We start from the raw sequence: 24,861 nt of genomic DNA, 5'->3' as shown, positions 1-24,861 counted from the left end.
ACATAGTTGGATTCAATAACTCAAATAGTGGTTGCATACAACCCACTAGAGCGACACATAAGTTTCTCTAATACTCGTTTATGTCCGTAGTCATTAGAGGTGATGCAAAGGAACTCTGTCCATTCTCATAATGTGTTTCCACATGAAAACCATTGGCTCTATAAAGTTCGAATTAAGGTATGTCCAAGACATTAAGTAAAAGAATTGACACTTTATTAATAGCCAATGATTACATCAAAGTTTCCAAAGTCTAATCCAAAATCAAATCAAAGTAAGACACATTGTAGTCACTCTATCCGTTTGGTAACTCCAATCAAATATGACCAGGAAAGTAGAGAGGGATGTTGGTGGAGCGAGGCTCTCTTAAGTACCAAGAATCTCAATGACTTTCCTAGACATCACATTTTATTGGGTCCGCCACATAAGAAAGAGTTTAAGACAATTGTCATTTATTGACTAAGGCAAATTGCCATTACAAAAGTTCTTGGAAAAATAAAAAGGACTAATCTAATCAAAGTCTGTTGCATCCATGTGCACTTCATCTTCAGCTTTGAAGTCCTCTATGGTGAGATTGACATCTCCACCATCTTCTTCTTCTGCAAGGTACACTTCTTGCTCTCTCATGTCCCTATATGCCTTGTAGCTTGCAGCTAGTACCTCACTTGCCTTACATTGCTTGAACCAATGCTCAATTGATCCACATCGATGACACTCATCATTGCGGTTGCCTCCCTTTAATTGAGGTGCACGTTGTGCACGTTGCGGGCGTTCCCTAGGAGGGTTGGTGCCACCACCACGACCCATTAAGCCACCATTACGACTAGGGATACCACGACCCCCTCTCCCACGTGTGGCATTACCACCACGTGTAATTACACCAAACTTGCGGTTTCCTTCCTGGTTAGGGCGGTTATATGGGCTCATACGTCCCTCATGTCCCCCATTCTTAGGGTACCGCTCCTTGCGCCCTCCTTTGGGTGCATTATAATTCGCCTCATGAACGCTCTTAGTTCCAATGGGCCTTGAATTATAATTCCTCACGAGTATGTTGTCATGTTTCTCAGCAACTGATATAATATTGATAAGTTGATGAAACCTCGTGATCCGTCTAGCATTGACTTCAGTACGGTATTGCTTTGATACCACAATGGCTGAAACGGGGAAGGTGGAGAGAGTTTTCTCAATTAGCTTTTGCTCTGTGACAGGTTGTCCACAAAACCTCAACATGGACTGTATGCGAAGAGCTTCTGAATTATATTCAGCAACAGACTTGAAGTCAGCAAAGCGCAGATTGCTCCATTGAACCTTCAAGTTAGGGAAGAGAGAATCTTGGACATTGCCAAAGCGCTCTTCTAGCGCTACCCATAGCTCTCTTGCATCCTTGATCGACATATACTCCAATCTGAGTGCCTTGTCCATATGGCGTCGCATCAAGATAACTGCTTGAGCATGCTTTGTAGATGTTCGGTTGAACATAAGATCCGGGTTAGGTGACAGGACCCGCCCCGGATTTCACCCTGAAATCTGAAGAGGCCCTGCGGGGCCCACCTTAGAAGAAATTCTACCAAAAATTTGACAGAAGTTCCCCTAAAAATGGACAACCCAAAACCTGTAGAAAAGCATTTACACTTCTAAATCATTCATCCTTATTCTCCTGGAGCCACCCTGCTCCCTATATCACAACATCTCCTATTTCACAAACAATTCTGATACTTAAGAATATTAATCTCAAGAGTTATCAGAGCAATCTATTTTTTAGGCGTACAAGAAGGTAGAATACAAGATAAACGACCAATACTTTTATAATGCGGAAGCTATGACAGCTATGCCTCAACCCCAAGTACGCTCGATCTCAAGCTAAACTGGCCTGCAAACTGGGCATTTAAAACCGAAGGGCCCAGGGAAAAACATTTAAAAACCGTTAGAGTGAGTAGACGAAAAATAAGTACTTTCGAATGTATAAGTAAAACATAATGCTTTCCCAAGTTATTCTCTAAAATCTCGCATGCAGTAACAATCTTGAAAACACTCTTAATCATCCTCTTTACTGAAATCTCAATCACGTAACAAGAACATCTTGAAATCTCTTAAAATCTCATCCTCAATCCTTATAAAAACATCATTTCCATGAGGCTCGTTTGATGACTAGAAAGGACTGCTGTCTAGTCATCTCATGCCATCTAGGAGGGACTGCCACCCAGATGACGCATCGGAAGGGACTGCCAACCGGAATAGGAGGCAGTGGATAGAAGGGACTGCCAACTAGCCACCGGTAGTAGACGGGACTACCGACTAACCACAGGTAGTAGACGGGACTGCCGACTAACTACCTCATGTCATCTGGAAGGGAATGCCAACCAGGTGACGCATCGGATGGGACTGCCAACCGGGCTGTAGTCTGGAAGGGACTGCCAACCAGACTATTACCTAGAAGGGACTGCCAACTAGGTAAGATACGCATGCGCCAAAACTGGCCTCCTTAATAAACTGAATAGCCTCCTCAAGAAACTGAAAATAACCTCAAAATCTCAATAAATCCTCGAAAGCGTCCTCGAAAGCATAAAATCAAATACCATGTAAATCAATAAATGCTTTCGGAAAGAAAACTCAATCTAACTTCAAGGTTGATAAGTACGGAGCTCAAAGCTCAATAAATTTCGATAATTCAATCATGCTAAAAAATTCAATGAAACATTTGTACTCGTGAATCCTCATAAAAACCGATATTCGAAATCCATAATTCTCATAATATTTTCTGAATCAGTCACTTCCCGAAAATCATTCCTCAACTCAATAACTCATGAATGACTATCTCAAAAATCTACTAAAAGCCCTCGGGAAGGAATTTCAATACTAATCTCGTAATCCATAAATAAATCTTGATAAACTAAATCTCATAAAACCATAAAACTCAATAATTCAAATTATAAATTAAATCTCAATCGGAAAAATGCTAATATACTGCATGCACAATTAATTTAAAATAAATGTCCACTCACAGTACTATTTAGGGGACCACGCTACCGGTTTCCTACGTCGAGCAGTAGCTCGGCACGTCGCCCTGTACACAATTATAATTCGCGAATAACAATCCAGAAATTAAATACAATTCCCACATCAAATCCTCATAAATCAACATTTTCATTTCTTCTCCAATTTAACCCAAACTTCACCATTAGTACCAATTCATTAATTGAAGGTTTCTAGGGCAAAGCTGAGAGAAATCCGATTGTGGAATTCTCATAAATCAATAACCAAACTATTGAACTTATTTCAGAAATTTCGATTAATATCCAAACCCCCTCCAATTTCCACCAAACACTTATCCATAAATTAGTAACAATATATACTATCCAATAGACCAAAACAACTCACCAGGAATGGCCGGACGCGCCCTCACGCGCCGCCACAGGCAGCTGCGCTGGGCCCCACGTGCCACCGGTCAACCACCATATCTGGCTACCAAATTTTACCAACATCATCAACTCAACATTCTAAGCGTCTTTCATAACTGTGGCCAAGTCAGAAAATACCTCTAAGTGGCCGAACAATTAAGCAAACCGAAGTAGTGTAAAATTTTCTAATTATGCTTTCTTCCTCCACGCTGCAAATCGCTTCAAGATATTTGGGGAGCTTCAAGTACGCCTCAAGACGCTTCTAAAAAGCCTGGCTTTGTCGCCGGAGGTGGCCGGAATTGTGGTCAACAGTCATTTGCTACAGTAAACTTCTCGGCCTTGGTTCGCCATTTTCCGACCAAGACTCGACGAGCTACCACCGCAGGCGTGTCCAGGAGGAGGAGAGGAAGCCAACGGTGGTCGCGGTTCGCTCCCAGGTGGCCGGAATTGAAACGTGGCCGGAGGTGCAGAGGAGAGAGAGAGAAACGGAGAGGAGAGAGAGAAAGTGGTAGAACTGATCTACCACAGTAAATTTTTAAATATATATACTAATTTACCATAAACAGTAATCTTATATTTTCACTTATAAGTTTCGCATACGAACTCCGATTTTTACGTACCACATATGCACGCGCTCGGTTTAACGTCCACTACAACTTTCATGAAGGAAATTTTCTCAAATTTTGACCCGAACAAAAAGTCAACTTTTAGGGCCCCCTAAAATGTCGAAACGAAGCCAAAAAGTAAATGTAAATGTCGTTTACCTATCGAAAGACTTGTAAACTGGTAAATTTAGGTTCGGGACGTTACATTTGGTGCCTGAATTATGGGTAATATTCCCTTGGAAGTGAGATGATTCTCAACATCGGTTACCCAACTGTGGTAATCCGAGCCTGTTGAGTCAAGCATAGGAAAGTCGAGTCTAGGTTCATTCGACATCCTGAAAATAAGAAGCGAAGATAAATTAGTTTCGGAGCTAAACTTCCACGAAAACTAAAATAATAAGATTTCCGAGCTATGCTACCAAGAAATCAATTTCCAAGAATCTCTTTTGGATTAGACCAACAATGATGTTTTAATATGGTCACAATTTGATGCTTACGGACGCTCTTAGTCCAAGCATTGTGAACGCTCTTAGTTCACATGAACACTCTTAGTTCGTTTAATTATGAACACTCTTAGTTCATACGAACACTCTTAGTTTGTTAAGCGTGAATCCCCACAATTCCGCTTTATTAAATACTCAAAAATCATTTGGCAACATATATTCCAATATTATGCAGAAAATAAAAGGAATTTAAATACAAGAAAGCAGCAACCTTAATTATAAAAACTTACGTGATTGTTCTTAGCTTGAAGACACGCGCGTGTTGATGCAGGCGTGTAGTTAGAATCTGGTCGAAAATTGGCAGTTGGTGGCTGCCCTTCTCCCTTCCCTTTTTTTTTCTTTTTCTTCCTCCTTTTTTGTCTTCCTTTTTTTTCTTTCCGGGCCCAAGCCCGCTCCTCCCCCTTTCCTTTCCCTTTTTTTTTTCTTCTTTTTTTTTTTTTTTTTGGCCGGGTCCCTCTTTTTTTTCGGTTTCTTCTTCTCTTTTCTTCTTCTGGTCTTCCTTTCTTCTGGTCTTCTTCTGGGTGCAGCGATGGGAGGTTTGCAGGTGAGGTCGCAGGGCGCTGGCAGATGGGGAGGCACGGAGGTGTAGGTGGGAAGCGCTGGAGTGGGCTGGTGCTGCAGGTGGGTCGAGATCGGGTCGGTGCTGTGGAGGCCTGGTGCCGGACGGATGTGCGGGGGGCTGCAGTGCTTGCGGCTTCTGCTGCTGGTCGGTGGCCTGGGCTGCTGCTTCTGCAGTTCGGTGGCCAGGGCTGCTGCTTCTGTAGTTCGGTGGCCTGGGTTGCTGCTGCTAGTCGGCCTCTCCTTTTTTTTTTTGTTTTTTTTTTTGTTTTGGGTTGGCGGCAGAGAGAAAAGTTTTTTTTTTTTCTGAAGCTAGGGTTAGAACTCGTACTGATAACGTGTTGTAGGAGAATAGAATTGTGTGTTATCATTGATAATAGGAGCCCTTTAAATAGAGAGTTACAAGGTACCCAAAAGGTAATAGAATCCGATTACAATTGAATACCTAAAACACATTCCTATTTTCAACACTACTTACATATATTGTCTGGAAGATGGACAAGGCTTCTACAGTTTCTCAAATGTAGTAATACAAGCCCCTGAAGTCGTTCAATTGATGATGGCAATTCTTCAATTGCAGTATCATTTAAATAAATTTCTGATAGGTCCTCCATGATCCCTGAAATCTCTGGAAACTTTACGAGACTTGAGCAGCCAGAAAGATTAAGAGACTTCAAACAAATGCTGCTTGGAAGACTCTTAAGTTCTTTGCATCCTCTTAGACACAAGAATACAAGGTTTTTAAGAGCTGAAATGGTTGAGTTAACATCAAGTAAACTCGAACAACCTTCAAGAACTAGTGTTTCAACATTTGTTGCTTCAGTGAAGTTGGGAGTTGTGGTAAGGTAATGAGAATGACTCAAATTGACGAATTTCAACTTTTTGAAGGGCTGCATGTTAGAACAACCAGGGAGAGCTATTCAATAATAATCATATATAAGAATCTGAAAATGTAATTACCATTTAAAAGATATGCAAATGATTACTGTACCTTGATTTCTTCCCAAAGTTGTTCAATATGGCTACAACGCATGTCAAGGTCAACAAGATTCTTCGGGTGAAAATTGGATGGCAAAGACTTCAGGGGGCATCCATACCACATGAGATACCTCAAGTCATGAGAAAGAAACTTTACGTCCCCGCTTACATGTTGTTTACACTCACCTCTTGGATGGTCCGACTGATTCGATTGAAAATCTTTCGCATTCAAGTCTGTGGAGTGGTTATAACCAATTCTGAGCAGTCTTAATTTCGTCATTCTAACAAAAGCTTCAGCATCTATGTAGACGTCTTTTGACTTTGACAAGTCTAGCATTATGCATTCAACTGCATCTGTAGCCTGGAAAAGCAAAAGTGGAAATTAAGTCAGTGAAATAGCCATAACCTTGAGAAAGAGCTAGAGGTTACAACTATATATCTCACCATATTTTGAGTTAATACACGAGCAACATCTTCATAAACCCACAACCTACTGCGCTTCCCAGGCTCTTTAATAGACTGTTGGCGGATAATCTCCCAACCCATATCCTTTATTAAATCATGCATTTCCAACCTATTGTCATCTGAAATAGTTACAAGAGCTCTATCAATTAGCACTCGCAATCCACTATGGGGATAGAAGCCACAACTTTCCAGAATTTTGGTCACATAGCCTTTGTCCATTCCTCTAAAGAAGCATGCAATATCTAGGAATATGTCCTTCTGTGAAGGATCCAGACCATCAAAACTTTTTTTAAGCACACCCTGAATTTCTACATGTGGGATTTCCTTTATTTTCTCTAGCTCATCTTTCACTCGCATATACTTTTGTTATCAAGAAAAGCTCCCAAAACTTTGAGTGCTAGAGGCAGACCATGAGCATATTCTATGGCACGCCTAGGGAGAGGATCATACTCTCTTGAAGGTTCGTTTGTTCTGAAGGCATACTGCATAAAGAGCTCAAGAGCTTCATCATCACTTAGAAACATGGGACTATATCTCGCATCAACTCCACTGAGTGATTGTATATCTCTAGTGGTTACAATGATTCTACTACCACCACCAAATGAATGCTGGTTTCCAAGTAACGCTTCAATTTGTGCAAGTTTTCTACATCATCAAGAACAAGCAGAACTTTTTTCTTACTCAGCCTTTCCATTATGATCTTGGATCCTTTACTCAAAGTGCCTAGACAGCGCACTCTTTTCTCAAATATTCTAGATAGGAGTTCTTCCTGCATGTGTATTGCACCATTGTTCTTGAAACCATCCTTGACATTTTCAAGAAAGCAATAGTGTTCAAATTGACAAACAATTTCGTCATAAACAGCTCTAGCAATAATGGTTGTTTTTCCTATACCAGGCATTCCACATACTCCAACAACACGAACATCATCCTCACCAAGACATAATAGCGAACACATTTTTTCTACGTGGGAATCCATTCCAACCAAGTCATTGACTTTATTAGACGAGATGTGGACCAATTTTTCAGAAATATCTTCTACAATTTTTTCAATAAACTTAGCATCATCCCTGCCATATTTGAAGAACAACATTCTAAAGGGTAAGAGCAAGACCCAACTCATTACAGTTGCTATATATAAATATACTTGGTGACATTAAACTAATCTAACAAGACCAATCTCTTAATGTACTAATGTACTATAGATGCTCTCCCACTTCATCTTTCATCTACTTATATTTTCTAATTCCTTATTGTTATTAATTATTATCAAGTACACATGTAGGTAGAAAGAAATGAATATAGTAGTTGCAGACTAGTTAACTACATTATGAACTGCGAAAGTCAGTTTGAGGTAAAGTTAACCTACAGTTTGTTTCAGCTTACTCCATTCACTGCAAAATACAAAATACTAAGGATTTGCAATTAATAAATCAGTCTGCTCAATGATAAATAATGAAAATTTTATGTAGCTTTATGTTTAAAGCTTTTCCATTTTAGTTTTTTTTCTTTATTTTAGTCATGAACAAAGTATTTACCAACTAATTAAAGCTTGGAGAAAATATCCCCATAAAAAAAATTAAATAAATAAAAAAGGAGGAAGAAGCTCAAAATTGAGAAGATTATAAAGAAGCATTACGTGTAATTTCGTGAATCCCAGCCAGATAGATTGCTGGCTTCAGTTAGAGCAATCTTCCACCTATTCACCTCTTCCATGTAGGCATTAGAATCCTGCTCATGTTTCGCAAAAGCCTCGGCAAAGCTTCCCATCAGTTTGTGGATATCAGATGGATCTACTTCATAGAAAATGGGCACCACTAGCTGCTTCTTCACAGCCACGCATTCAAGTATCTTAACCAGTTCTTTCAAACACCATGTGGAAGAAGCATAATGTTGGGAGAAAACTACGATAGAAAGCCTAGAGTCTTCAATAGCCCTGAGCAATTCTGAAAGGTCGTTGCCTTTGCAGAGATCTTCAGAGTCTATGAATGCGTTGATTGCTTTCAGATCAAGAGCTTTGTGGAGATGGCCTACAAAGATCTTGCGAGTGTCCTGACCTCTAAAACTGAGGAACACATCATAGTTCCAACGGCCACCAGATGAGAGAGATGAAGAAGCAGCCATCTACACAAGATCAAAGAGCAATGGTGACAAAGACATTGAATGGTTGTTCATGATTATTTGTACACTATATTAAGGTCGAGATCAAGTCAAGACAAGGCCGGCCACTTGTTCCACATGCACGGTCATTTAAATATAGGAAGATGGTCAGTGACCTGACACGGTGCGTTTTACTTTTCAATTTACAAATAGATGGACACCTTTTGAATCTAAGCACATGCTTAAGCAGAAGTTTCTCATATGTGTTCACATTTTCTTTACTGATTGATGTTAATGGCCCATGATTTCTGTTATCCCCATTACTCATCTCTGTGGTGCTTCAAAACAGTAGTAGTAGGTAATGAGGAAATTTCGAAGCAAGGAGGAAGATAACCAAGCAGAGCACAAAAATGAAAACTACCAAACCTATTGATAAATGCAGAGAGCAAGTTATTTTAAAAGATTTCAGGTGGAGTAATTCAGAAATTGTTCTCAACACGAAAGTATCTATACTAGTTCAGCTTATAACAAAGAGCCCTGCACACTGAAGACTAATCAAATCATACCCATATATATTGACAATAACACAACACCTGAAGCTCATCCACCAGCCTAATATTCAGATACATAAAATCGGCAAGAAAATGCCCAATTTGGAGGAGCACTTCAAAGCTGGAGATGAAGTGCACAAGGATGCCGCAGATTTGATTAGAATAGTCCTTTTATTTTTTCAAGAATTTGAAATGGAAATATGTCTTAGTCAATAAATGACAATTGTATTAACTCTTTCTCATGTGGCATACCCAATGAAATATGATGTCTAGGAAAGTAATTGAGATTAATAGTACTTAAGAGAGCCTCGATCCACCAACATCTCTCTCTACTTTCCTGGTCATATTTGATTGGAGTTACCAAACGGACTGAGTGACTACAATTTGTCTAAGTTTGATTTTCTTTATTTTGGATTAGACTTTTGGGACCTTTGATGTAATCATTGGCTATTTTTATTAATAAGGTATCGTACTATTACCCAATGTCATGGACATGTTTTAATTCCAAACTTTATTATTTTTCAGTATGTTTCTTGGAGAGTTGGAATGCCTTGTTAATAGTGACACCACACATACTATATTGCAACATAGGCAACTATTTCTATAGATGACGCCTAGTCGATCTTCTGTGACTACGATGGCTGGACCATCACAATTAATTCATGGTCGAGGACCAACTCAATTTATGTTACCAAATGGCACAAGTATTAATGTCATAGAAGCTCTAAATGCTCCTAGGGCTGGAAGAACCCTATTGAGTTTTAAAGATATAAGAGCCAATGGTTTTCATGTGGAAACACATTGTGAGAATGGACAAGCGTTCCTTTGCATCACCTCTAATGACTACGGATATAAACGAGTATTAGAGAAACTTATGTGTCGCTTTAGTGGGTTGTATGCAACCACTATTCGAATTATTGAATCCAACCATGTCATGAGAGATGACTTAAGGGATTCTGACACATATAAGCTTTGGCATGACCGTTTGGGACATCCAGGTCGTGATATGATGATCCGTATATTAAAGACTTCACACGGACATCCTTTTTTCAAAACGAAAAGAAGTCAGAACCGAAATTCAATCCAAGGTAGGTCTGGCGCTGCCTACCCCTTGTGGCCCAAAAGTGGTATTGACGCCACCAATGCCTCCTTGGTTCCTTTTTCTACTTCTAAAGTCAATTGTGACTTCGTCGCTCAGCCAGATTCTTTCCTGGTTGCTTCTAAAGCCCATTTTTCGTTTTGCAAAGCCTACTCTTTAGCAAAATTAGGATCGAGATCATCCTATGCAAAGGACACTAAGGACAATATTCCATTCTTGCAAAGAATCCAAGGTGATATTTGTGGACCTATTCAACCAACTTACGGACCATTTAGATATTTTATGGTGTTGGTTGATGCATCGACACGCTGGTCACATGTCATGCTATTGTCTACAAGAAATGCTACATTTGCTAAACTCCTAGCACAAATCATTAAATTAAGGGCTCACCACCCTGATCATCACATTAAGTCAATTCGTCTTGACAATGCTAGAGAGTTTACATCAAAAACGTTTGATGACTATTGCATGTCCATTGGGATTGAGGTTGAACACCCTGTTCCTCATGTTCACACCCAAAATGGTCTCGCAGAAGCTGCCAATAAAAGACTTCAAATGGTCGCTAGAACATTAGTTATGCGCACTAATCTCCCTGTTTCTGCTTGGGGCTATGCAATATTGTATGCAGCTGTGCTCATTCGTCTGAGGCCTACTGTCACTCAACCCTTTTCTGCGTCCCAGATGGTTACTGGATATAAGCCTAATGTCTCACACTTGCGCATATTTGGGTGTACAGTTTATGTGCCAATTGCGGCGCCACAGCGCACCAAAATGGGTCCTCAAAGACGATTAGGCATTTATGTTGGATATGACTCTCCAACCATTATCCGCTACTTAGAACCCTTGACAGGCGATCTATTTACCGCTAGATTTGCGGATTGTCACTTTGATGAGACAGTCTTCCCGTCGTTAGGGGGAGAAAAGAACAATAATGTTCAACAGGAACGACAGGAATTGTCGTGGTCTATCCCCACTTTGTCTCATCTTGATCCCCGAACCGCACAATCCGAAATTGAAGTGCGGAGAATTCTCGATCTTCAGAACATAGCAGATTCTATGCCTGATGCGTTTTCTGATATCGCTAAAGTGACAAGATCACATATATCTGTTGCAAACGTGCCTGCAAGGATTGATGTCCCTAAAAATCATGGACATGGCGCCACCCCTAGGGGTATTGGGCATGGCGCCGCCACCACTAATGGTGATGGCAATGTGGCTCAGGTCGGGCTCCCAACAAGAAAACGTGGGAGGCCCAGAGGTTCGATGGATTCTCGCCCAAGAAAGAAAGCGAGTTTGGCACAAAAAGATCTATTAATCATCGACATAAATAACCCGTCTCATGAAGATATTCCAAATTATGGTTATGTCCAAGAGACATCATTGGGGGACACTCCAATGTTAGAACCAATTCCAGGGAATAGGGAGATCTCCATGAATTACACTAGTGTACATGAGACGTTGAATCGAGATTTTATTATCCTTGATGACATGTTTGCATATTCTATCGCTCAAGGAATTATAGAACACGATGATATCGAACCTCGCTCCGTTGAAGAATGTTAACGAAGAGCAGATTGGCCTAAATGGAAAGATGCGATCCAGGTTGAATTAGATTCACTAACAAAGAGACAGGTATTTTGGCCTATAACGTTGACACCCCCAAGTATAAAGCTTGTTGGCCATAAATGGGTCTTTGTTAGAAAACGTAATGAGAAAAATGAGGTTGTTAGATACAAAGCCCGCCTTGTGGTGCAAGGTTTCTCACAACACCCTGGAATCGACTACGAGGAGACATATTCTCCCGTAATGGACTTTATAATGTTCCGCTACCTTGTCAGTTTGGTAGTTTCTGAAAAACTTGACATGCAGCTTATGGATATGGTTACAGCATATTTCTATGGGGATCTAGATTCAGAGATATATATGAAGGTTCCAGATGGACTTCAATTACCCAAATCAAGTGGCTCTAAACCACGGAGCGAGTTTTCAATAAGATTGAGACGCTCACTATATGGATTGAAACAATCCGGACGGATGTGGTATAACCGTCTAAGTGACTACTTGATTGGGAAGGGATATGTCAACAATGAAATATGCACATGCGTGTTTATAAAAAGGACAAGTTCCGGATTTGCAATTGTAGCAATTTATGTTGATGACACGAACCTAATTGGAACTCTAGATGAGTTAAAGGAAACTGCTAAATACTTGAAATCCGAATTTGAGATGAAAGATCTTGGGAAAACACGGTTTTGTCTCGGACTAGAACTCGAGCACCGTAGTAATGGGATTATGATCCATCAGTTAGCATATACTCAAAAATTACTAAGGCGCTTTAATGAAGATAAAGCGAAGCCTGTGAGTACTCCCATGATCGGCCGTAGTCTTGAGCCCTGAAAAGATCCATTTCGTCCAAGGGATGAGGACGAAGACTTATTAGAGGCTGAAGTGCCCTATCTAAGTGCAATAGGCGCATTATTGTACTTAGCTCAATGCACAAAACCGGACATCTCGTTCGCAGTAAACTTATTAGCTCGACATAACTCTGCGCCAACAAGCCGCCATTGGATTGGTATAAAGATAATCTTTCGATACTTGAGAGGTACGATTGATATAGGCTTGTTTTATCCCTACAGAGAGAAAAGAAATAACGGAAGTGTGGGATTGGACCCCACAAGGCAAAATGCCACCTTCCGTGATGTTGACACCGGTGACACCGTCCATGGTGGCCGACGTCCTCCTCCTTGTCTCCATCAAAATGACAACGATGTCTTGATGGGTTTTGCTGATGCAGGGTATCTCTCTGACCCTCACAAAGGTCGCTCACAAAGGTCGCTCCCAAACGGGTTATGTCTTTACCATGGGAAGCACAGCGATATCTTGGAGGTCTACAAAGCAAACCTTTGTTACTACTTCCTCAAATCATGCAGAGATTATTGCTCTACATGAAGCCGTGCGAGAATGCATATGGCTAAGGTCTATAGTTAGACACATTCGAGAAACTTGTGGTTTGAAGTCTACCACAGATGAACCTACATGCATTTATGAAGATAATGCAGCTTGTATTGAGCAAATGAAATTAGGTTTCATCAAGGGCGACAACACCAAGCATATATCGCCTAAGTTCTTTTACAATCAGCAACAACAAACACTTCTAAATATTGAAGTGAACCAAATCCGATCAAAGGATAATGTAGCGGACTTATTTACTAAGTCGTTACCAAAATCCACCTTCGAGAAACATGTGAAAACATCAGATTAAGGTTATCTGAACTCCCATAATTGTTGCAATCAGGGGGAGATATTGACATCAGGGGAGGTATGATGTCTACATGTTCGATCTCGAAGAGTGAAGGACGTGTTATGCTCTTTTTGTCCTTCAACCAGGGTTATTTTTGTCCCACAGGGTTTTTGTTACCTGGCAAGGTTTTTAACGAGGCAACGATCAAAGCGTCATCACCAAGTTTGAGCTGCACAAGGGGGAGTGTTGAAGGAAGTCGACATGATGTGTGCCTCTTCAAACTAGGGTTTTAGTCGTAGAGTTGTAATATGAAAAGGTTCTAGATTCCTAGTTATGTTCGGATTCTATTCCCTTTCATGTACTCTGTAACTCCCTATATAAAAGGGCTCCTATTATCAATAATACAACACAATTCTCTCTGCAATTCCATTTTACTTAAACATAAAGAGATATATTTATAAAAGTATAAATGAACCAACAGAGGGTGTAAGATGATGCTTGCCTTTTGATTTTGATATATGACATTGCCCAATTTGCATAAGCTACGGCAGTTGGAGATAAGGCATTGCTTCTTGAATAACTTCCTTAAACTTGTTACTGATTAAAATACTCATTTCCTACAAATTAAAAGACAATGGCACAATGAAGATTGAGAATTTGAGATTGACCGAATTCTTGCGAAACAGCCTCAATATAACTACAGCAGAATACTATAAATTCCTACCAAGTCTTTTTAGGAAGCAGTATCTAGAAGACTGTCTTCAGAAGTGAAACTAGTAATTCCAAAATCTGTTGTTTTCTGAAATGGCAACAGCATTAGGAAATGCCAATCAATAACATATTGAAGAGAAGAGTACCACCATTTTAACAAAAACAACATAACCATAAGCTGAGTGAAAACCAAAATTCACCACTAACTACAAGTCTACAATCATGCATCAGAATTCACTTACAAACCCAGAGTGACCCAGTACTTTTGATTACCCTGTTCTGTGAAATGATAATTGAAGACTGCGAAATCCAGCATATGTAGTAACAGCACATGTGATATTTGGACAAAAAAGGACAGAAGTCCTCTCACACAACTTAATGTTTTATGGAAGTGTAATCTGGACAATGCAAATTCAATAACCATGTGAGTGAAAATACTTGAATCAACAATGCAAATGCCCACATTCGATCTCAAACTCCACACACTAGAAAACCCCGTACATCAAAACCCAGCAAAACAAAGTAATTAAAACCTGAAATCTGGAAACACTAGTAGCAAAACAGAAATTCAATTTGACTATACTGAGTTACTAAACTGGGTGGATAACGAATACGAAGCGGTCAATCACCCAATGTCGATGGAATTACTTCTAGGCCGGAGGACTATTTACTGTAACGGAGGCTGCTTGAGTACAAGTGTGCCTTCCTTGGTAAGTAATTTTGACGATCATTGGGTCCTCATCGGCGCGTTGCACTTGCTTTGTGGCCAAACAACCTTGAATATTTCGATTAGTGCATCTGTAATACCCTCTGCAACCCAACAGAAACATTAAATAATGACATAATGTTAAGGGAAGAAACATAGATTAGTTTCGTAAGAAGAACATATCCTAAATATAGGTACCTCGGATATTTGGCTCCCAAGATGTCCTTTTGGCCATACTTCCTCCAGCTAAAGCCGTCATCAAGAGACCCCTCATCAAGCCTGATATCTGGTGTTACTCTTACTTGTTGTGACCACCGTGCTAGACCTTCCCTGCATCCATTTAGCAATTTAACATCGATCAGATTTACTTCTATAGCTATAATATCTACGGTCTGGTTGTATACTAAAATTTCCATTTCATTGTCTCAGTATCTCAACAGTCAAAGACAAATTTATTTCAATTTCATTCTCTCAGTACATTCGTGTCTTGGTGCATTCTAGAACCCACCGGGAAATCTGGAATGCACCAACCCAACCAAGGTTGTCCTTGGTAGTTGGGGGACTCTCCAGCCCTTTATCAACTTACTCCAACCCTTTAAAAACAACAATCTATTTTAATTTTCATTTCTTGGAGAAGAAAACACAAACCTTGGATATGGAGCATTGGGGATTTCCTTCTGCCCAAATGTCTTCCAAGCCTGACCATCTTCAACTGTGGGTGAAACCCCTGTCCATGACTCTGAATTCTTTCTGCAAATCAAGAACACAAAACAAACAGCCAAACGTTGAAACTTCGGGAATATAGCTCTTATCTATAATCAGTGACAGTGACAGAGTAACTACTAATTGACCTTCGCTTGTAGGAATTCCTCTGATCCTCCATTGAAACTTCGCTTGTACTAATTGAGCTCTGGTCCGCTTTCGGAGACCATTCACATCTCGAGAATGCTTCCTCAGGGAGTATCACCAGTGCTGGATTTACCTCCAACTGCACCCCCACCCCCTCTTTTCCTCTCCTACTGTCACAGCTGTCATGATGAGATTTGGTTTCACTGATGTTTAGATTTTGCTCTTCCATGCAACTACTATGAAAGAAACGAACTCCACAACTTGTGATGCAATGGTGGTTTTTTACTGTCCCGAAAACATGGCTATCAGCTCTATTTTCTACTACAATCTCAAATGTGGCCTCAGTGAAATACCGTTCATTGACCAGTTTTCCCTCTACAATGAAGCGATATTCAGACCATGGCACATATGCCAGGAACATATGATCTGACTCAAGGATTCTCTCAGTAGTGAAACCCCAATCAAGCAAAGTAAAACTGAAACTGTACTGACCATGATTTCCTTTTAAGCCACAATGACATAGAGCGGATAGATCAGATGCATCATTATGAGAAACCTTGAAGTCGCTAACAGCACATATGGCAAACCCCAAAAACTTATTATCGAACCAATTTGGGGGTAGCTGTACAGTTAGTGAGGATCCCCTACATTGATAATTGAACCAATCAGGAATTTCACTTCCGGGAAGAGACATATTAAAGGATAGTGGACGTTGATAATTACCCTGAAACAAAGAAACAAGCAATGGTTAACTTGTTTAACGGTGCGTTTGTACATGTTAGTATGTGGGATGGGTGTGTTTGAGTGGAAGATCGGAACCTGGTAAGAAGAATGAGTTTCCACAATATCTCTGAATAGATTCGTTTGTACCATTTGGAGGCAATTAGAAAATGTGAAGCAAAGATTCATAGAGCAACGAGTATTTGGTTTTGCAACGGTTGCCAATGCGCTGCAGTCATGAGCATCAATGTAATTTATGGTTGATGGAAGCTCTGGTACTGATTTCAGTCTCTTGCAAGCTTCCAATTCAAGACGCGTCAAACAGCGAAGTTGATTCATAGTTGCAGGTAAGCTCTCCAAGTTGGTTCCGCGCAGCTCTAAGGTTTTCAATGAGGACAATTGAGCAATACCATCTGATAATTCACACAGATTACTGTCACTTAAATCAAGATGCAGCAGACCAGAGTAACTACAATATTCTTCAATTGATGATGACCATGATGAAAAGGGCATCGTCATTTCTGTACATCCGTCACATGATAATGTTTTCAGCCTTTTCAAGCATAAGATAGAAACTGGGAGTTCTCTTATACCACTTCCTTCTACTTCAAGGCACATCAGGGATTCTAAATTCCCCAAGTTCTCAGGCAAATGATAAAGCTTTGAGCACCCAGAGACAGTGAGATCTTTAAGATATACCAGATTACATATAGTGTCTGGAAGACAGAGAAGGCTTCTACAGTTTCTCAAATGTAATAACACAAGCCCCTGAAGTCGTTCAATTGATGAGGGCAATTCTTCAATTGCAGTATCATTTAGATAAATTTCTGACAGGTCCTCCATAATCCCTGAAATCTCTGGAAACTTTGCGAGACTTGAGCAGCCAGAAAGATCAAGGGTTTTAAGAGACTTCAAACAAATGCTGCTTGGAAGACTCTTAAGTTCTTTGCATCCTCTTAGGCACAAGAATACAAGGTTTTTAAGAGCTGAAATGGATGAGTTAACATCAAGTAAACTGGAACACCCTTCAAGAACAAGTGTTTCCACATTTGTTGCTTCAGTGAAGTTGGGAGTTGTAGTAAGGTAATAAGAATGACTCAAATTGATAAATTTCAGCTTTTTGAAGGACTGCATGTTCGAACAACCAGGAAAATCTATTCAATAATAATCATATATAAGAATCTGAGTATGTAATTACCGTTAAAATATATGCAAATGATTATTGTACCTTGATTTCTGCCCAAAGATGTTCAATATGGCTACAACGCATGTCAAGGTCAACAAGATTCTTTGGGTGAAAATTGGATGGCAAAGACTTCAGGGGGCATCCATACCACATGAGATACCTCAAGTCATGAGAAAGAAACTTTACGTCCCCACTTACATGTTGTTTACACTCGCCTCTTGGATGGTGTAACTGCTTCGATTGAAAATCTTTCGCATTCAAGTCTATGGAGTGGTTATAACCGATTCTGAGCAGTCTTAATTTCGTCATTCTAACAAAAGCTTCAGCATCTATGTAGACGTCCTTTGACTTCGACAAGTCTAGCATTATGCATTCAACCGCATCTGTAGCCTGGAAGGCAAAAGTGGAAATTAGGTCAGTGAAATAGCCACAACCTTGAGAAAGAGCTAAAGGTCAACAATATATCTCACCATATTTTGAGTTAACACACGAGCAACATCTTCATAAACCCACAACCTACTGCGCTTCCCAGGCTCTTTAATAGATTGTTGGCGGATAATCTCCCAACCCATATCCTTTATTAAATCATGCATTTCCAGCCTGTTGTCATCTGAAATAATTACGAGAGCTCTATCAATTAGCACTCGCAATCCACTATGGGGATAGAAGCCACAACTTTCCAGAATTTTGGTTACAAAGCCTTTGTCCATTCCTCTAAAGAAACATGCAATATCTAGGAATATGTCCTTCTGTGAAGGATCCAGGCCATCAAAACTTTTTTTAAGCACACCCTGAATTTCTATATGTGGGATTTCCTTTATTTTCTCTAGCTCATCTTCCCACTCACATATACTTTTGTCATCAAGAAAAGCTCCCAAAACTTTGAGTGCTAGAGGCAGACCTTGAGCATATTCTACGGCACGCCTTGAGAGAGGATCATACTCTCTTGTAGGTTGGTTTGTTCTGAAGGCATACTGCATAAAGAGCTCAAGAGCTTCATCATCACTTAGAAACATGGGACTATATCTCGCATCAACTCCACTGAGTGATTGTATATCTCTAGTGGTTACAATGATTCTACTTCCACCACCAAATGAATGCTGGTTTCCAAGTAACGCCTCAATTTGCGCAAAGTTTTCCACATCATCAAGAACAAGCAGAACTTTTTTCTTACTCAGCCTTTCCATTATCATCTTGGATCCTTTACTCAAAGTGCCTAGACAGCGCACTCTTTTCTCAAATATTCTAGATAGGAGTTCTTCCTGCATGTGTATTGCACCATTGTTCTTGAAACCGTCCTTGACATTTTCAAGAAAGCAATAGTGTTCAAATTGACAAAGGAGTTTGTCATAAACAGCTTTGGCAATAGTTGTTTTTCCTATACCAGGCATTCCGCATACTCCAACAACACGAACATCATCCCCACCAAGACATAATAGTGAACACATTTTTTCTACGTGGGAATCCATTCCAACCAAGTCATTGACTTTATTGGAGGAGATGTGGACAAATTTTTCGGAAATATCTTCTACAATTTTTTCAATAAACTTAGCATCATCCCTGCCATATTTGAAGAACAATATTGTAAAGAGTAAGAGCAAGACCCAATGTTATTACTGTTGCTATATATAAATATGCTTAGTATTATTAAACTAATGTAACAAGACCAATTACTATAGATGCTCTCCCACTTCATCTTTCATTTACTTATATTTTCTAATTCCTTGTTGTTACTAATTATTATCGAGTGCACATGTAGGGCTCACTAGAAAGAAATGAATATGGTTGCAGACTAGTTAACTACATTTCAAACTGTTGAAAGTCAGTTTGAGGTAAAGTTAACATACAGTTTGTTTCAAATTACTCCATTTACTGAAAAATACAAATTACTAAGGACTTTTCAATCAATAGTCTGCTCAATGATAAATAATGAAAATTTAGGTGGCTTTATGGTCAAAGCTTTTCCATTTAAGTTTTTTCTTTATTTTTGTCATGAACAAAGGATTAACCAACTAATTAAAGTTTGAACAAATATCCGAATAATTGAAAAAAAAAAAAAAAAAAAAAAAAAAAAAACTCAAAATAGAGAAGAGTGTGAAGAAGCATTACTTGTAATTTCGTGAATCCCAACCAGATAAATTGGTGGCTTCAGTTAGAGCAATCTTCCACCTATTCACCTCTTCCATGTTGGCATTATAATCCTGCTCATGTCTCGCAAAAGCCTCGGCAAAGCTCCCCTTCAGTTTGCGGATATCAGATGGATCTACTTCATAGAAAATGGGCACCACTACCTGCTTCTTCGCTGCCACGCATTCAAGTATCTTAACCAGTTCTTTCAAGCACCATGTGGAAGAAGCATAGTTTTGGGAGAAAACTACGATAGAAAGCCTAGAGTCTTCAATAGCCCTGAGCAATTCTGAAAGGTCGTTGCCTTTGCAGAGATCTTCAGAGTCTATGAATGCGTTGATTGCTTTCAGATCAAGAGCTTTGTGGAGATGGCCTACAAAGATCTTGCGAGTGTCCTGACCTCTAAAACTGAGGAACACATCATAGTTCCAACGGCCACCAGATGAGAGAGATGAAGAAGCAGCCATCTACACAAGATCAAAGAGCAATGGTGACAAAGACATTGAATGATTGTTCATGATTATTTGTACACTATATTAAGGTCGAGATCAAGTCAAGACAAGGCCGGCCACTTGTTCCACATGCACGGTCATTTAAATATAGGAAGATGGTCAGTGACCTGACACGGTGCGTTTTACTTTTCAATTTACAAATAGATGGACACCTTTTGAATCTAAGCACATGCTTAAGCAGAAGTTTCTCATATGTGTTCACATTTTCTTTACTGATTGATGTAAATGGCCCATGATTTCTGTCATTACTCATCTCTGTGGTGCTTCAAAACAGTAGTAGTAGGTAATGAGGAAATTTCGAAGCAAGGAGGAAGATAACCAAGCAGAGCACAAAAATGAAAGCTACCAAACCTATTGATAAATGCAGAGAGCAAGTTATTTTAAAAGACTTCATAGGTGGAGTAATTCAGAAATTGTTCTCAACACGAAAATATCTATACTAGTTCAGCTTATAACAAAGAGCCCTGCACACTGAAGACTAATCAAATCATACCCATATATATTTACAATAACACAACACCTGAAGCTCATCCAACCTAATATGCAGATACATAAAATCGGCAAGAAAATGCCCAAATTGGAGGAGCACCACAAGCATTAGTGATAACAACAACAGCAACAAAATAACAGCAATATCTTCCCATTCTTTGCATCAGCACAATAGATCATACACTATCATAGTACAAAAACCAGGACATGAAGATGGAGAGATATATACCTCCTTGTGAGGCTTTCACTAGGCTTAATTATTGTTGAAGCTCGAAAGTGATCCGGGCCATTCTTGTTAGCTGAGGTTATGGATGCGGCCACATCCAGAATTCCAATGATTGCGAACATCGGATTCATTATGCTTTGTGAGACCGGGCAGTAATTTGGTTAAGAACGTGTTTTGATTATTGTTACTGTGCTACATCTCCATGGTATCTCTGTTCATTCATCATCATATCATGTAGATGAAATTCTGAGACCAGACAAAAGTAGTTGCTTCCGATGTTCATACTAGGATTCTCATTCAAGCTAAGCTCAACCAGGAATCTATGGACGGAAAGAAAATTCAACCATGACAAGCTAGAACTGGTGGTGACGTGATAACCTAGTTTAGAGACGCGTGCACTCTTGAACCTACTTTGGATGGCCAGTCTACACGTTCCTTCCTCCACTGTCACGTGTCAGAGCTGGACACGTGGAGCATCCACGATAGTGTCATCTTCATCATGGAACCTTATATATAATGGATAGGGGAACGCACCCGCCAATACAAACCATAACCATGGAATTTTCTGTGTGTCACAAGAATGCACAATACTTGTGCTATTCTAACCCCATATGCAAAACCAAACGCCCTTCAACTCTACCATGCCAAATCAGCCCTCGTCGGAATGTATCGAGGACCAGTTCGGGATTGAGAACTCCGGCATCGAGCTTAATGCAGCAACGAGTGCATGACCATAGGAGATCAGCTGTGGTAGTAGGATGCGCAAACAAGGGTTGTTCAACAGGGATGGCAGGCGAAATAGAAAGAGAACTGGAGGCTGAGATGCGACCGGAAGAAGGAGCTGAGTGGTTGGGAGTAGGCAGGCTGAGAGACAAGTGTGGAGGAGGCAGAGGAGGAGCCGTGGAGCTGTTGGAGTGTTTGGAAAGGGAAGCAATTATGGGTGAAGACGAAGGCAAAGAACCAAACGACTACAACAGGAGGGCTCAAATCTTCTACAAAAGTGCAAGAGTTTTCCAGGCTCTTAGAGAGAGTGCTAGTAATGAGTAATATACAAGTCTCAACTCTCAAGCAATTGTAACACTATTTCTGATGTATGATCTTATCCAATAAATCAAAGATGTTCTTTTTCTCTGAGTATGGAATTATAATCAGTCATGGAATTAATTTGCAAAGAAAGTGAGAAGTTAAAGAACCTACCTCCTTTGTTTACTCACTACACTAATAGCATCACCTCCACCTACAGATCCATCATCAACTGAAAAACATTGCAGGGTTGATGATCAGGTCACAATCCCCGAAACAACATCCACATAAACACGAGAATATGGCAATGGACTATGAAATAAACGCTTCAACAATTCATTAAAGTTGTCCAAACAAATTATGCCTAACAAGACTAGAAGAATAACAAAACACAGATAAAAAATTATTAAAAAAAATCCTACATATGACAATACTGACTTGGGAAACTTCCCATTCTAGACTGCCCTAATGCTAGTGCACAACCAGAGTGAGAAAGAAGCTTTACACTCTTTAACTTGCGAAGTCAATTGGCAACAAATGGCCAGAGCTCCTACAAGACTCACTCTAACAGAACTTCCAGCGGTTATTGCAGTTTACACATGTTACATATGTTGTCATAGGTTCATCAGCACTCCGCGTCTGCATCTGGTAATAGGTGGTCTTGCGTTTCCCACATCGACCACATTTGAATTGATCAGTTGAAGCCGTTTGTGCAAGTCCACGCTCACACTCAAACAATGCCTTTTCTTCGAGCTTTTTATTCTCTGATTGCCTCTCATCACTTGCCATTTCAGCCGTGGACATGTCTACAAGCCTCTCTGCCTCGATATCTCCAAGAAGAACTTTTCTGCGAAAATCTGGGTTCTTTTGGTCCTTCAGGTTAAAAATTAGTGATCGGTACTTGGCCTTCTGGGACCCATTGGAACCACCCCAGTTCTCAAACAGCACAGACTCCACTGTAACAGCAACTCTAATAGGGTCACATGCATTCACTGAATCCATAAATCTTTCATTAGCCTCAGACTCCTGGGAAACCTTGGACAAAGCCTCATGCAGCATTCCCCTTACTTTGTCCCTTGCCTGATCATTAGACTTTGGTATAGATGTCAACATTGGGGGACCAGACACAGGTTTCTTCACTTCTCTGGCTACTTTTTCAACCTTGACATTATCTCCTTTCTCAGTCTTGACAGCATTATGATTTTCAACCTTACTATCCGTTGTCCCACTTTCAGAACTATATGCTTTCTCTGAGCTTGGTTTAACATCACGATCAACCTTCTTAATGCCACCCTGTTCAGCCTTGGGGACCTTCTCAACCTTCACAGCAGCAGTTTTCTGAATCTTCACAGGCCTGGGACTATTGGGATTTGACTCACGCTTTAGCGAATCTTTTCTTTCATACCTGCCATTCTTCACATCGTTTTTTGATGTTTCCTCAATGACAATTTGCTTCCATGATTCCATCAGGCTAAGCGCAAAAGTCTGGATTTTCTTTCTAGGATGTTTTGTGAGATTCTTAAGACGCTTCCCAACCTGAAAAATCCATATTCAAAGCTCAGAACAACACTCAGATCCTATTTTTCAAGAAAGCAAGTCAAGATAGTTTCAGTATACTAAATTCGACATCTACTTTTCAACAATGAAACACTACCAGCCAATCACATTCATCACCCACATAAGAAAAGTGCAATGTTTTATACAACTCAAATCCTAAAGTACACATTTGTTCCAATGAGACGAAAGACCCAACTTAACAGAAAAACAAAACACAAAAGGGTTTCTTTCCACGTTTTGATAAAGAACTTCAATTTCAATCCAAATTCTCTCAATATGTCTCTCAAAAAAACTAATATTGCATACAGTGTTAGCAAACAAGGTCAGCAACACAAAAACTACCAGAAAACAATGAATTCAAAAGCCAATCAGAACACTAAAATCCAGCTCCTGGTAATGAAATTGTGATTTCTAATCCAAAAAACACAAAATAACAAAAAAAAAATTCCCAGATCCAATTTCTAGTCCTACAGTAATAAACTCGTTCACACATCAAAATTGGGCAAAATCGAAACACACATCCCATAAACCAATACCAATGCTAACAACAAAGAGAGAGAAAATTAAAATAAATAAAAAATGAATAAAGCCAAAAGAAAAATCTTACTTGGGTTGAGACGAGAAGCTGATAAGAGACGGGAAAATTGTTAAGGCGGTCCAAGGCCTCAAGACAGAGACTTTCCTCGGCGCCACCGTCACACGATTTCGCGGCGTCGGCCGCCTTCGTCACGTCGTCAAACACCTCCAACAGCTCCTTCTCCATCGCCTCCAATTTTCCCCAAATCGAATCCACAGCCAGAAACACCAGCCCTTAAATCACAAAATTGAAGGCAGATTGGGGGGCCGGAAACCCCACCAGAAAGAGATCGGCGGAGTTAAAATACGAGCAGAGAGAAAAGGAAGACTCTGTCAGCCAAGCTCCGATAAATTTTCCTAAATTTTCTGGTAGCGAAAAAATAGGGTTTTTGGACTAATTTATCCGAGTCTCGTCGGAGATCACACGGCTGGCGTGGGCGCACGTGGACTTGAGGACAGCATCATCAGTCATCGCACACAGGAGGAGGAGGAGAAAGACAAGGTCTTGTATTTCTATTAGGGTTTCGGATTTTGGGGGTGTGTGCTTTCCCCTTTTGGTGTCTTGGATTTCGCGCGTGGCTTTACGCGCCTTCCTTTCCCAACTACGGATCTAGGGATAGATTGACAGTTTTTCTTGTTGTCAGAGGTTGGTGTGCACACTTCATTTGTTTTTTTTTTATCTGT

The 24,861-nt window shown here is 40.1% G+C and overlaps 3 protein-coding genes and 1 pseudogene across 3 annotated transcripts; 1 reads left to right on the top strand and 3 right to left on the bottom strand.

Moving 5' to 3' along the window:
• Positions 1–5,413: 5,413 nt before the first annotated feature.
• Positions 5,414–14,511, bottom strand: LOC112188339 (annotated as a pseudogene).
• A 94-nt stretch (positions 14,512–14,605) lies between these two features.
• On the bottom strand, positions 14,606–21,417 carry LOC112188115 (TMV resistance protein N). The gene is made up of 9 exons (XM_024327195.2): positions 21,025–21,417; positions 19,777–20,261; positions 18,138–19,227; positions 17,710–18,057; positions 16,581–17,609; positions 15,764–16,485; positions 15,561–15,662; positions 15,111–15,242; positions 14,606–15,016 (listed from the first exon to the last, which is right to left on the bottom strand). The coding sequence occupies exons 2-9, from the start codon at positions 20,259–20,261 to the stop codon at positions 14,857–14,859; spliced, it is 4,068 nt and encodes a 1,355-aa protein (XP_024182963.1). The 5' UTR covers positions 21,025–21,417; the 3' UTR covers positions 14,606–14,856.
• Positions 21,418–21,550: 133 nt separating this feature from the next.
• LOC112188653 lies at positions 21,551–22,155 on the top strand. The gene has a single exon (XM_024327850.2). The coding sequence runs from the start codon at positions 21,577–21,579 to the stop codon at positions 22,066–22,068; it is 492 nt and encodes a 163-aa protein (XP_024183618.1). The 5' UTR covers positions 21,551–21,576; the 3' UTR covers positions 22,069–22,155.
• A 189-nt stretch (positions 22,156–22,344) lies between these two features.
• On the bottom strand, positions 22,345–24,758 carry LOC112188421 (transcription elongation factor TFIIS). Its single transcript, XM_024327569.2, has 2 exons — positions 24,209–24,758; positions 22,345–23,580 (listed from the first exon to the last, which is right to left on the bottom strand). Exons 1-2 carry the CDS (start codon positions 24,362–24,364, stop codon positions 22,609–22,611), a joined length of 1,128 nt encoding a protein of 375 aa, XP_024183337.1. The 5' UTR covers positions 24,365–24,758; the 3' UTR covers positions 22,345–22,608.
• Between the last annotated feature and the right edge of the window lie 103 nt (positions 24,759–24,861).

This window comes from Rosa chinensis, chromosome 1 (genome assembly GCF_002994745.2).
Source record: "Rosa chinensis cultivar Old Blush chromosome 1, RchiOBHm-V2, whole genome shotgun sequence".
Lineage (NCBI taxonomy): Eukaryota > Viridiplantae > Streptophyta > Magnoliopsida > Rosales > Rosaceae > Rosa > Rosa chinensis.
This window is presented reverse-complemented; position numbering and strand designations above follow the sequence as displayed.

Excerpts from the sequence above, each read along its gene's own strand:
- LOC112188421 (XM_024327569.2), bottom strand. The coding sequence starts at position 24,364 with ATGGAGAAGGAGCTGTTGGAGGTGTTTGACGACGTGACGAAGGCGGCC. Across the intron at positions 23,581-24,208 it reads AGCTTCTCGTCTCAACCCAA|GTTGGGAAGCGTCTTAAGAA; the intron begins GTAAGATTTTTC and ends TGGATTTTTCAG.
- LOC112188653 (XM_024327850.2), top strand. The coding sequence starts at position 21,577 with ATGGAATTTTCTGTGTGTCACAAGAATGCACAATACTTGTGCTATTCT.
- LOC112188115 (XM_024327195.2), bottom strand. The coding sequence starts at position 20,261 with ATGGCTGCTTCTTCATCTCTCTCATCTGGTGGCCGTTGGAACTATGAT. Across the intron at positions 19,228-19,776 it reads TGGGATTCACGAAATTACAA|GGATGATGCTAAGTTTATTG; the intron begins GTAATGCTTCTT and ends CAAATATGGCAG. Across the intron at positions 18,058-18,137 it reads GTGTGTTAACTCAAAATATG|GCTACAGATGCGGTTGAATG; the intron begins GTGAGATATATT and ends TTTGCCTTCCAG.